This window comes from Zootermopsis nevadensis, unplaced genomic scaffold, assembly GCF_977971745.1.
Source record: "Zootermopsis nevadensis isolate Lab colony 2312 unplaced genomic scaffold, Znev_1.0 Znev_ptg000020l, whole genome shotgun sequence".
In the NCBI taxonomy this organism is placed as follows: Eukaryota; Metazoa; Arthropoda; class Insecta; order Blattodea; family Termopsidae; genus Zootermopsis; species Zootermopsis nevadensis.
The window spans coordinates 6,593,422-6,606,651 of NW_028259152.1; the positions used below are offsets into that span (position 1 = coordinate 6,593,422).

The 13,230-nt window shown below is 41.6% G+C and overlaps 1 protein-coding gene across 2 annotated transcripts in view; it reads left to right on the plus strand.

Annotated features, from left to right (window-relative positions):
* Positions 1-13,230, plus strand: part of LOC110827701 (uncharacterized) — a 145,403-nt gene that overhangs the window by 44,665 nt on the left and 87,508 nt on the right. For both annotated transcript variants that reach the window (XM_087352165.1, XM_087352164.1), the window contains exons 19-26: positions 504-676; positions 2,058-2,166; positions 9,691-9,854; positions 10,309-10,530; positions 11,016-11,260; positions 11,383-11,555; positions 11,708-11,975; positions 12,977-13,207. In XM_087352165.1, coding sequence (XP_087208291.1) covers positions 504-676; positions 2,058-2,166; positions 9,691-9,854; positions 10,309-10,530; positions 11,016-11,260; positions 11,383-11,555; positions 11,708-11,975; positions 12,977-13,207 — 1,585 coding nt within the window. The remainder of the gene's footprint in view (positions 1-503; positions 677-2,057; positions 2,167-9,690; positions 9,855-10,308; positions 10,531-11,015; positions 11,261-11,382; positions 11,556-11,707; positions 11,976-12,976; positions 13,208-13,230) is intronic.

A 13,230-nucleotide genomic window follows, 5' to 3' on the forward strand; every position in this document is an offset into this window, starting at 1 on the left:
CTCTTTTTTCGTTCACAAACCATTATGCAACGAATGAATTACAACAGATAAAATGAGAATTACTGAATCTCTTGCCATTTATTATGTATCCTGTTTGCCTGCTATCTTTGGCAGTTTGTGTTCTTTGTACTTTCAGGTGGCATTTTTTCATGCAGTTAGAGGTTTTACAGTGTGAGTCCTTTGACTCAATGCTTTACATCGTTTATTTGTAACCAAACTGCAGTACTTTTATTCAAAAGCAAGCGAAGTACACATTCTTGGCCCTTTATCTAAACAAATTGTAATTTTCTTACAGGTGACGAAAGAATGAGTCTGTACATCTGATTTATTTATTTATTTATTTGTAATGATGTCACATGGAAGTAATTCCATACAAGATTCTGACTGCTGTAGTTTTGTGTGGTGAAATAACATTGGATCTGAGGATGGAAGGAAAAATGAGATTTAAGAACTGCCATTCTTTAACACGCAGTGACACTTAATCTTCTTGTATGTCTCAACAGTTACGTGGATGAAGGGACTACGAGACATCACGAACAGTCAGCGTTCTTTGAAGGAAACGCTGGATGATTATGTGCGACTTACACTAAAACGAGCTCTAGCATCAGATGCAGGGACATACTGCATCTTAGCGAAGAATGTTTATGGCTGTGACAGAGCCTTCTTCACCGTTACGGTAAAGTTTTCTAATGATTTTGCTACTTTAAAATAGTGCAATTTGATTGATACACCAGTAAGTTCAAGAAAAAATCAAACATAGCCTTAAGTTGCAAAAACAAAATAGAAATTTTTTAGACATAAAAAAGGATGATGTGACTAATTTTGGGCTCACCTTCCAGATATTCACAGAGTTTACTCTTTAAATCATAAAAATATCAATCTGAGGATCCAGGTCCATGAATTAATGTAAACTCTGTCTACAGCTTGTAAGTGGCTACCTGCTCTTCAACAGTAGATGTCCTACTGGGTTTAGTGATGCAGTTTATTATGTCATTAAAAAGTCATTAGATTCTATTAATATTTTCAACCACATTAGGTTTATACTTCTCTCACCAGATGGCAGAGGGGTTCCATGGATTATGTAAAAACTAAGTTTCATGATTATTTATTAATTACCTTATTATTTTTGTTTACAAGCAATACATTCCTGATCTGATGTCAAACAAAAATTTACAGTATTCATATTAATATATGCGGAAGGCATACAAAAAATAATTTAAACCAAGTAAGGAATCCTGTCATTTTGCTTTTTTAGACATAGGCCAATACTAAATCCTGTTCGTTTCATTGAAGCCATTCATCTGTAACAATTCTTATTACCTGCAGAATGTTTAACCAAGACCAAACTCTCATTCTTCACCTCATGATTTTCTTTCTTTCACTAATGTAACCTAGCAGAAATTTCATCGACTGGAATTTAAAATTGTTGAAACTTTTCAACTCATAAAATTGTTATTTTTATTGTTATACATGATTCAATGCCCATTACTGGAATTATACAGTGTTTCAGAAATCTGAAAAGAGGATTAGGAATGATAATGGGTTAATAGGGATTTTGAATGAAGCGATTATATCTTATCTTTCTTTTCTGCTTGCCACCTGTAGCTACTTACTGCATTTCTGTCAAATTTGATATTAAGGGATTTATACTAAAATTTGTTTACATGTTAACATTCTGGATAAGATTAGCAACAGTAATGCACACTTTACATTTGTTGTCACATTTTAACCAAAACAGAAATGAACTAAAAACTGCACAATATCAAACTTAATGGAAATCCATTCAGTAGTTCGTGAGTTGTTACATGCAGAGAGAGACAGGTGTGGTGAAACTAATAGGAACATATTTTAGCCTTTTTCTTGATTTGTAACATGCAAATGGATTGACAATGACCTACAGACATACATGGCAAAGGTAATAGGTACAATTGTACAACTTTCAGTTTTGAATGCACCAGAAATAGAACAATTAATCTGGTATTATGGTTTTAACCATAGTATGTATGACTTCGCACAACTTTGATCAATTCTTAAACTTAATGTGTGTGCGATTCCAGATTCGGCAACGTGCAAGATCGCTAACACCAAGTTTGGAATGGAACTCTCAGGAAACTTCTAACATTCTGCGAGACATCAGAGACAGCATCGAGATGTCACGTATGAAAGGTAAGTCATAATAGTTATTTTTATGTGTAAAGATGGCTGACACAAGAATATTCAGTGCCAAATTGCAACATTAATTGGACCACATACCTACTTTTCTGTCGATTCCCAAAATTACCAGTGGCTAATTGACTCTATGGTGCAAACCCTCTCTTTAGCAGTTGGCAGTTATTCAGCTGCTGAAGAAATGTCCTGTTTTTATTGAACCTGGAAAAACTTGCCACCAAGTCTTATCCTGAGCTGTTAACATCTTCAAAATTACTTTGTCTTAGGTCCCCACTTTCAGACTGCATCCCTCCAATGATCTCATCTCTTGATGTTTCTGACAGAATTTTCAGATGCATTTCTCATTCCCCGTCTGTTCCGCCACTCTCATCATTTTAGACTTATTCTCGTTAATGATATTTGGCTTGTAATTTTCTCCGGTCCTTTTGCATTCCATTTCTCTTAGGTACAGAGATATCCTTGGCATTTTACTCTAACATTACTCATAGACAAAGATGAAGTTTCATATTCATGTCAATCATAAATACATTTCCCTAATATTTCTCTAAACATAAACATAAATGTGAAAAAATGTTTCAGATTTAAGATGTATTTTGTTATATCTGTCATTGGATGCGGTTGTTCGTAGTTTATTTAGTGATGCTTTTTCAGCTGCGTAGGTTATGTGGCATTGAATATTAGGATGATTTATGATCTTTGCATTTGAGGTTTTGATGAAAACGATGAATAACCCGTCAGGGTGTTAGCCCACAGAAAGAGAGTCAAACTTGGGACCTTATGAACATAAAGCTTAAATACTAAACAGAGACCTGTGGTGTTCAGTTGTTGTTACTTTCAAAAAGTCCTTATGTTGAAATGTGCAAATTGAAAATGAAAGGTATTGGGTTTATTTCCAAGTGAGGTTGCATTCATTTTTTTTCCCCTGAATAAGAGAGAAGAGGTCGTAAGTAGCCAGCTCTTTAAAATAGAGCTGACCTTGAGGTCGTATTTTTAGCATAAACAATGTCTTGAAGCTGCCTTCAGTTCAGCAAGCCTGTCTGTTTACACCTAAACGAAACAAATCAGCCACTCGACAATGGCAAATTCTGGTCTACAAGTCAGGTCATGCGGTCCGATTCCACATAACCTGGCAGCACTGAAGGAACTATATTCTCACTCTTTTCATGGCATCGCTCCAGTTTTGCTGTGCACAGATGTTTGAGTGGTCCAACAATTAGTTGCGAGAAAGAAAAACATTAAGCTTAGTGTTAAATTTTTTTAATCGGGGCCAGTTGCTGTGCGATTGTGAATGAGGTACCACAGAACACTTATCTCAAAAAAGAACAAAAGCAAGAATTTACACCAATTTCCCCCCCCCCCCTCCCCACACACACAAAAACACAGTCGATGCTGCCACGAAGGTGGACCGTGTGTTCCTTGGGTCTGTAAGAAAACTATTATTAGATCATTTCCCCACAGAGATTATTTTATGCCTTCCTCCTTAACACCACGTCTGACGTACTTAGATCTTAGCGGATAGATTATTTTAAAGAACTGTTTATTTTGTTCCCCACTACTGCTAACGAGGTGACACTTAACTTTTGTGGAACCGAAGTTTCATTACAGTTCCCGTCACTGGCCTCTGTCCTGAGGCACATGAAACCAGTTCACTCTCTCACGTACTATTTAAGTTCTATTTTAATATAATTTTACATCTGCGACAAGGCCTTCCAAGTGATTCCTTCCCCTCAGGTTTTTCAACCAAAAATATTGTACCAAAACGTTTATTATTTCCATCGTGTGTGTTACGTGATCTGTGAGGCGTGGACCTTGTGGGCTTGGACACTGGGACCGTGGGTTCGACTCCTACTCAAAGCATAGATGTTCGTCGGCGTCTTTCTGTAATGTGCCGTCCTTGTACAGGTGGAGGCCTTGCGATGGGCTGATCATTCGTCCAAGAAATCCTACCAAATGTCTAAACAGATCAAGTAACCTCCAAAATAGGCGGCCAAGACCCACATTGGGTTGAGTAAGAGATGAGATGAATAGTACTCGGTGGAGAACACAAATTATGAATCTTCAGACTCACCGCCATTGAAACCTCAATCTTCATTATCTTATTTGCTCCTGCTTCCTGCGTGAATGCGCCGATTTGTTTTTAATTTCTGGTGCCGTCTTTGAGACAAAAATTTTAAAGAAATTAGGCCGCAGATTTTGTCCAGCGTTCCTTGTTAGTATTAGGGATGAACTATGGGGAATCGGAAACGTAAAGATAAATTGCCCTTCAAATACATTATTTTATAACACGAGTGGAAATATGGTCATTAGTTCGACGCACATGCACACATGTGACAACCCCATAAGATCATCATTTACTATATTACGAGCTTAGCTGCTTTCACAATTGACTATTAAGAATTTATAAAAAAGTCAAACATTCTAATGTCATATCGGGAATTGAAGGTATTTGACAGGGCAGTCATGTTTGAGAACCGATGAAATCTTGACCACGACTGTAGACGAAATGAGCGTAAAGGTAAGCAAATACGCTGGGACGAATAAAAAGGAAGTTGTTGGCAACGTGAGAGTGTGGAGAATGCCAAATTAATTACGCCACCACCTCCTCAGCAAGCAGAGGAATGCAAGACCTAGTATTTCCTTCATGTGTCTGAATTTGTTTTGGAGCGTTTTGAAAACTTCCGAGCGAGTGATGGTTTAATTAATAGCATACAGGCCTATGCCGTTTTAAAATAGCAGGGTCTTTGTAGGCCACACTAGAGACGCCCATCCCCCTGAATTGCGAGATAGGTAAATATACTCATCAAGAGATTACGCAACGTCAGAAAATCACCCAATAACAGTGAGGTGGAAGCTACATTTTGAGAAACGTATTCTTTCAGCATGTGAATGTTACCTTCACCCACAATCTCACCCTCCAACTCCGCCTTTTCTGACTCTTGAGTAAATTTTAGCTCATGAAAGAAGCAGAGCCCTTGCTATTTTTGCATAGTGCAGGTTAGCTTAGCGGTAATTCTCTAGACTTGTATTTGTGAGGTACTCAGTTCGAAGCTCGGCTGTGTAGGTTAACATGCCTGAGGCAGCTCACAGTTCCTTCTGGTTCTTTTAGCAAATGAGTATACAGTACATTAAAAATAGGCCACGGCTGCCATATTCCACGCCATTATCTACAAAGTAATCATCCCACAACGTTTGGTGGCAAGTAATTAACCTTTGCATATGAAACACCGTCGCTAAATAATTTAAGTACAAGGGAGACGGTACACTTCATAGCGCCCTGAAGCCATTCTCGTAGGCCACCAAGCTTATGTTACTGTTCCCTAAGAGTCGGAACGACATGCACCACCGAAGTGGCCGATGTGGGTATCGCGCCCCGATGTAAGGGCCACGGAGACACCAACTCGATCCTGAAAATAGCTCGTGAGTGTTGTGAGACGTTCAGATGTGACTCAGCGGCAGTCACACAGTTAGTCATGTGTTCTAGTTTATTAAACGCACGTCTGGTTGATTAAAGTATTATATACAGAAGAAATAAAACATCTAGCCTTCTGCCACAATTCCAGATGGCCGAACGTCAACAGGTGTGAACAACTAAGCCGAGTCACACTATGGTCCACCAGCAACAGCAGCAGAAGTAGTATTTACGATTAGTGGAACTGAACCTGGAACTTTCAGAAGCTGTGGCGACTACTGATTAACTTACTAGCATAGTATTCAAAATGTCCTGGGTTCCATCCCAACCATCGCCACGAATATTGCAATAGAAATAACGATATATTGACAACCAATCAGCGGAAGACGGAAGTACAGCCAGGTCCAGAAACATTGTGTATGTCAAATATGCCTCACATCAGGCAAGGAGCGGTGTCCAACTCAATATGTTAACACCTGCAACAGAAATAAAAAGAAAATACCTGCTGACTGAAAGGCGTTAGAAAAACTGAGACGGCACGCCACCTACAATCCTCATCCGTGCGCAGGTTATATTTAGTGCCCTGCTGGTGCAAGGGGTTGACTTTGCGGATTTCAGTTGAGTCCGCGGCTACATTCCCGACGTTCCACTATGCCTGTACTGGCGGCAAATGGCTGCTGCCTTGATAGCCAGCAGGAGGAAGATACGTATATTCTGAAGAACTCGTGCTATCCCGGGTATGCTTGTCAGGGTAACCTTCAAGGCTTGAGGAGCTGCTGGGCTGCTAGAAATTGTCTCATCTCGGAATTCCTACTCTACCTCACAGACTATCAAGGTGAGAGGGCACTTTCCGAGTGTCTAAAGCCATTAATTCAGCAGACGCTCCAGTATCTTACGATCCACAAATGTTGTAGCTACCAGCGTGAATGGTCATACACCAATACTGTAACGTACCGTTGTATTTATTATGTAATGTTCTGTAAAGGTGCAATAATTTTAAGAATATTAGTGCTCTGGATATGTGTTGCAATTGTTATGACGTGTGAAGTGTATAGGTGATTCTTATCGTGTTTTGTTTTGAAATATTGTCTTCAGCTCTCAACCGCCTTCCTTGATGGTAATATTCATACATGTGGTTGGAATCTGAAGGCGGGCTTTCGGGATTTCATAGACACGTTTAAAGAGTCAAGATCAGAGCTCAGAATACGTTTTAGTTCTTAAAAATGAGTGATGTTCAAGTTAATTGCACCTATAGCTATAACAGTGTGTTGATTTCGATGAGTGTTGGGTTCGAGTGACTCAAGATCAGATTTCAGTGACTGTCGCCTTGAGAAAGATAATGGTTGAACAAGTCATTAGAATTTTCTTATTGCAGCATTATTCTGTGCAAGTGGCAGGCAGCAGTAACCCTACGTCTAAAACGTCGTATAGTATGGAAAAGCTTTTAAATCCGAATCTGAAAGTCGTGGGAACTAACTTTCCTGGACAGAATTTCGCTCCTTACTATTTCACATTTAAGTAAGACCAAAGTGTACACCAAACGACAGTATTCAAATGTGTATTGGAGAAACAGAATGACAAGTTGTGAATTGAACTGTCTTAGAAAATAGTTCAGTCGGTTGTAGAATGTTTTAACGACTTTGTGTTTACTGCAGTAGGCTATTTATTTAGAGTTGAATGATGTACGAATAGGAAGAATAAGATAATAAGAATAAGAAGAGGGTGAATACGTTCGGTAAAACTGGAAAGACTGTGAAGGAAGCGGTCGTAGCCTATTTCAAGATTTTTTAAGTCTGTTTGTTGGAACTAGTTAATTTCAGGAATAAGTAAACCAGATAATGAGGTCGTTAATAGAACTCGACGACAGTGATGAATTGCTCAGAATATAACGCAATCCTCTTCTTGTGTTGAACAAAGAAAAACATGTTTTCTTTGTCTCCTTTTCAGTTGGCACAAATTCACAAAATCCGTTGCCTTCATTGCGTCCTGTTTCTTAATGTGGTGGTCGTTCCGTATAGTGTACGAGCTTATTGGTCCGGTACAACTTTTATAACCACATTATGCTATTTACTAAATAAATTTTAGTTATTTTACGAAGTCCCTAGGTTATTTTTATCCGCCTCGCCTGTTTTAGCTTACGGTACGTCATTTGTAACACACCAACAAATTTTATATTTACGAGTCGAAAACCGAGATATAATAATAAAGCGAACGCGCCGGAATTGCTGAACAAAGCATACGTTTCTTAACTTGTTCATTTCCGTACTTATCATTTTCATATATTCTGCTTACATTTTCACATTCTTGCAACAGATCGTCACGGAAATTTACTTGTAGTTTGAGAATAACCCAGAGTTTGGTTTTAGATATAATAAACCTGCCAAGAGCTACAGCTTTATTCTTCCTTTCATACACCGGGTTTCACAGTAACATAGTCCGTCCTGCAACATATTTGACAGCAATTTTATTAATGTTTCACACAATATTAGTACATTATTACAAATTGTTGCCATTCGAAGAGAATCGCAGAGTGGAATTTCGTGTAATGTGCTGAATTATAGTTGAATCAATTGTCTCATTTCCACTTCTTTAGATACCGGTTCTTATTCTTCCTTTGCCGTTCTGTAAACTGATAGCAGCTTAAAATTAATATATTGTAACCCCGGCTACCATGGCGACAGCGGTTTCAGATAAGCGCGGTCTGTACTTTATTGAAGATGGCTGTCTTCTGGGTTGGTGCGCTGTGTCGTCCGGTAGAAGTTTACCAACGTTTCAGAGGTCCTTACTGCCTCCATCATCAGGACGATGAGTCATCAGACTACTGAAAAGTTGGTAAACTTCTACCGGACTACACGAAGCAACAACCCAGAAGACAGCCATCTTCGGACTCACCTCCTTGAAGACCTCAGATTCTACCAGTGATAATACTGGTGCCAGTAATTGAACCAGGGGCAATTGAGTTCCGTTTCTTTGTGATCGTGTAAGTAAGCGTCAGTTGATTTCACAGGCGTATGTTTCCACAGTGACATTGCCGATAACCACCTTACTGCAGACGAGAGTCATTATTGTGTTTGGGGTTTTTGCCGATCATGCTGAACAAGTCTCAGGAATTTCATCATGAAGTTATTAGGAACATGACAGCGTACCTAACATTCTTTCACATAAATTATAGTATATATTGCTGTTAACAGTTCCATTATTTTTTTTTAACGGAGGTAATTTCATTCAAGTACACATATCATACGTGGCAAAGAAACCTTGTAACGGCTACAAATTGGAAAACTCTCTCAATTACATGCTGTCTAAGAAAACATATGTCGCTTAAACGCATCGTTCACTTAGTGCCGACTTCCTTCTTTGTTATCCCAACTACAAAAAAATCAGTGTAGCTGCAAACACTAATAACATGTAGCTCAAGTTGTTTGTTGAAGATCAAGATTTCCGTACTTCAGTTTCTTGCCGACCGATTAAGTGAGCAGGCTAGAGACTGTGCAGTTCAGTTATTCTTCCTTGTGATACAGCACTGGATTTAACGCTTTGAAGCTCATCTAAATAATTTGTTAATATTTAGTCCCTGCCTCCATTACAAATATTAACTCTTTTATGCTGTTTAAAGAAATCATTTACTTTTGCTTTGCGAATCATACGAAATCCATATAAACTCGGGTAATATTCAGAATTATTGATTGTTTAAGCGTTTGGTGCATGTATAGGATGTACCATTTAAAACGCCACCCAACAACAGACAGTTCTACGACACAAAAATGTCAGAAGCTGGTCCAGCCGCGTGTTATACACTTCTCAAACCTCGCTTATAACACTCCAGTCAAGGCCACCCTGGTAGCTAGGCCCCTGATCACGTCAGTTGCGCAAAAGCTGTGAAGGTGCGAACACAGTTTATTCACTGGCAGAACGTGTGTTCACATACTACATACATCCAGTCTTCAACTTCATCGTCTCAGTACAGACTGGGTTCATGTCGAACGTAATACACCGAAAATGAAAATAATACTTATTTGTATGACACGACTTGTTTTATCTTTCCATCATATCGCATCGAAAGAATTATTTCGCGAATAGCCGGTCTACAGGTGATGTGTATCTGTCTTCAGATGTTCCCGGCCCGGTCGGCGGGCAGCCTGTGGTCGTCGACAGTGGTCGCAACTGGGTCACGCTCTCCTGGCCCAAGTCTGAGGTCCGTGGAAGTGCCCCGGTCCTGGCGTACCGTGTGGAGGCGTGGATCCTCGGAGGAGACGGTGGAGCCCGCTGGATCGAGGTTTGTGTTCAAGAAAAGTACAGACGTTACTCCGGACAGAATTTGAGGCCATGTTTACAGGTTCAGCAGCATATAAGTTACACATAACATGGTTTATGTAATAGCATGTGGACTGATTTTTTCAAGGATTTCCGAAATTAAGACACTGTTACGTTAAGGGGAAACTTCTGAAATGTGTGTCTACATATTTCTGAGTTACTTAATTACTTTCTGTGCGTACTGCACATTTGCCGATTGCAGTCCTACTGGAATGTTTGTTTTTCCTTTGACTTTGTTTACTTCTCAGCGATGATATGAGTGATCAAAGGCTGTAAGCCGAATGGGACGGTTGTAGCCTACTTACTTGCACTGTACAAGCGGTTGTTTGGAGAACAAAGAAAACCCACAAAATACCTCTGTCAATGAAAGTGTTTTGAAGGTGACTGCGCCCAATCGATGTTCTTATTCCTGGCAGATGGGTGTTTCCCCAATCAACACTTTTGATGCGTTCAACTTGAAACCTGGAACGGAGTACAAGTTCCGTGTGACGCCAAGAAACCGCTATGGCTGGGGAGAGTCCGTTGTCACCACGGATCCGGTAACGGTCGGGCGTAAAGTGGAACTGCCGGAATTCACCCGGATCCTGCCAGGACAGCTCAAGGCGCTCCAGGGCTCCAGCATCCGCCTGGAATGCCAGGTAACAATGGCGCAAATATTCTCGTGTATGTATCTACCACGACACGTCATCTCTATTCTCTAGAAATGAAGATTCTTGTTTTCAAATTTTTTATTTTTACGATAAATACATTTTACGATATTTGGAAAACACGTACTTTTTACAAAAGTACGCAACAGTTCACAGAACATAGAGAACCTATTTCCTATGCAGATAAATTATTTCATAAAATGAGTACAGGGTACGTATGCTGAGGTGCATGTGGGAGGATAATATTAAAATAGATTTCAGGAGATGTGAGGCGTTGCAGGGCTCTGGTGAACACGCTGATTTACTTTCGGGTTCCATAAAAGCCGGGAAATTTCTTGACCATCAGAGCGACCGTAAGTTTCTACATGTCGTAGGTAGAAGCAAGCGGACAGCACCTGAAAGAATCTCAAATAAAGATGAAAGTGAGTTGGTTCTCGCAGGGACAGACAGATCGTAAATGTGAGGAACTGTTGCAGGTACGTGGCGACCCTGTGCCTCAGGTGCGGTGGTACCGCGACGGCATCGAGCTGAACGACCCGAGGTTCGTGACCAATTTCGACGGATTGCGCACCTGCCAGTTAAGCATCCAGGAACTGAGGGATGAAGACTCTGGCCGCTACATGTGCGAGGCGACCAACAAGGTGGGTCGCGTCTCCACGTTCGCGCGGCTGTTCGTGGTGAGCGACCCCAAGATTCTGGAGGCGGACCATAAGCTCAAGCGGTGAGGAAACGTTATTCTGTGTACCGAACCACCGTCTTATGTTATATTATCTTCGGGGGTTTAAGGTGTCAGCAAATGAACCAAACAAAACTGGTGTAGTGACCTGATGTTTTTTCTTGCAGTGGTATCCAGGATGACCAGGATGCGGTCACCGACACACCGCCACAGTTCACTATGCGCCTTCGTGACCGCCGAGTACAAATGACGTATCCTGTGCGTCTCACCTGCCAGGTCGCCGGGCGCCCACAACCCGAACTGACGTGGAGTAAGGACGGAGAGGTGGTCAAACAAGACGGTACGACGGCACTGGCGAAATTCGATCCAAAACCCACCTGAAAGCGACTTATAAACCTTAAATAATAGCTACTTTCCGCTGCAGTTTGTGACCTGAAGACTGAAAAACTTATTTCCCTTCTATGAAACATTTAGAAACTATTCTCCTTGCAGACTGCCATGTTTTCTGGAGCGAGGAGAGTTTCCATACGCTGGAGATGAGCCATACCAGACTGGAGGACTCAGGGTGCTACTCGGCTACCGCTCGGAACGCGAACGGCGCCGTGTCGTGTCGTTGTCATCTGGTAGTGGACAAAGGGATCCGGGCATACGTCGCTCCGGAGTTCCTGTTCGAGCTGGAACCGGAGCATTCCGTCCGAGAGGGGGGCGAACTGCGGCTGTCGGCACAAGTGGAGGCCTACCCCTCTGTGGGCGTCATGTGGTGAGCAGGACGATTGAATTCAGTAAACGCCCTGACACCCTGATTACATGAAATACTCCTACCTACAAGCGTGAACGGCGACTTCCGAGGCATCCAGTCACATCAGAACCCTGATGATCGGGACAGAGTTGGTTTCCGAAACGTCGGTTTACTACGGTAACCAGTTAACGCGGCTGAATGCCCGAGAAGATTTTATTGATTGTACTCGCCGCGAAAGTCTCAAATCCTATATGATATTTAGTTCTTTGCAGTCATATCGAGTTTAACGCTCTGAAATCGAAGGTTGGACAATTGTAGATTTACTAGTACCTGCCTCGTATGTAGGCTGCAGTGGCGCCGCGCCAGGTCAATCTACCCCAGAAATCCATTCATAGCGGAACTTTTCTGGTATCGAGGTCAGTTTCATGAACTTGAATAGTATTACGGGACAGACAGACATTCTCGCCAAAGAAACCTTTTCATTTTGAAGCAAGGGCAGTACCGGCCCCGAGTCGTGGCACTGTGCCTCGGACAGATGGTTATCTCTCCTGGTCCGTTTACAGCAACTCGTACGTCACTCGCCATTGCGGGTTGCATTTTAAGATGCAGTAGGGGCCGTGTGTCTTTAAATTACCTGAGTGAAGTATTGAACTGTAGTCACTGAATTCGAAGCTGTCAAGCTATCTTTTAGAACACTTTTTCGCACTTTGTTCTCGCAGGCCTGTGTGTAGGCATAAGCGAACTGAACAACCACATTGAGCAGAGTTGTTGTTGAGAAGCTAATAATCGCTCAGTTAGCCAAGAAGTCACCCACCTCCTATGGAACCCGCAGGTCCATATTCCCACCTGGTCCTACCTACGTCGAAGTTTTTTCCTTTTAAAGCTTTCCAAATAATGCGTGTATTTTCATGCGTGCTACGGTTGAGACTGAACCCGGTACCTTTTTGAATTGTAGCTTCATGCGCTAATAAAATTATCGCCACGTCTCCATTGCCCTAGAATTATGATGGTCTCTGCGACAGGTACCGGGACGGAGTTCGCCTGCGCCCAAGTCGTCGCATTGTGATGACTCTGAATCACGACGGTACCGTCGAACTGGCACTGGCTGGAATATCGGCGCGCGACGCCGGCGTTTATAGCTGCACGGCAACCAATGAGGTGGGTCGCGCCGATACCTCGACCCGAGTGAACGTTCAAGTGATGGACGCCCCACCCACCACCAAGTTGCCGACTGTAATTGGACCCGAGATCCCGTAAGTACCCTTCAAGATACTTC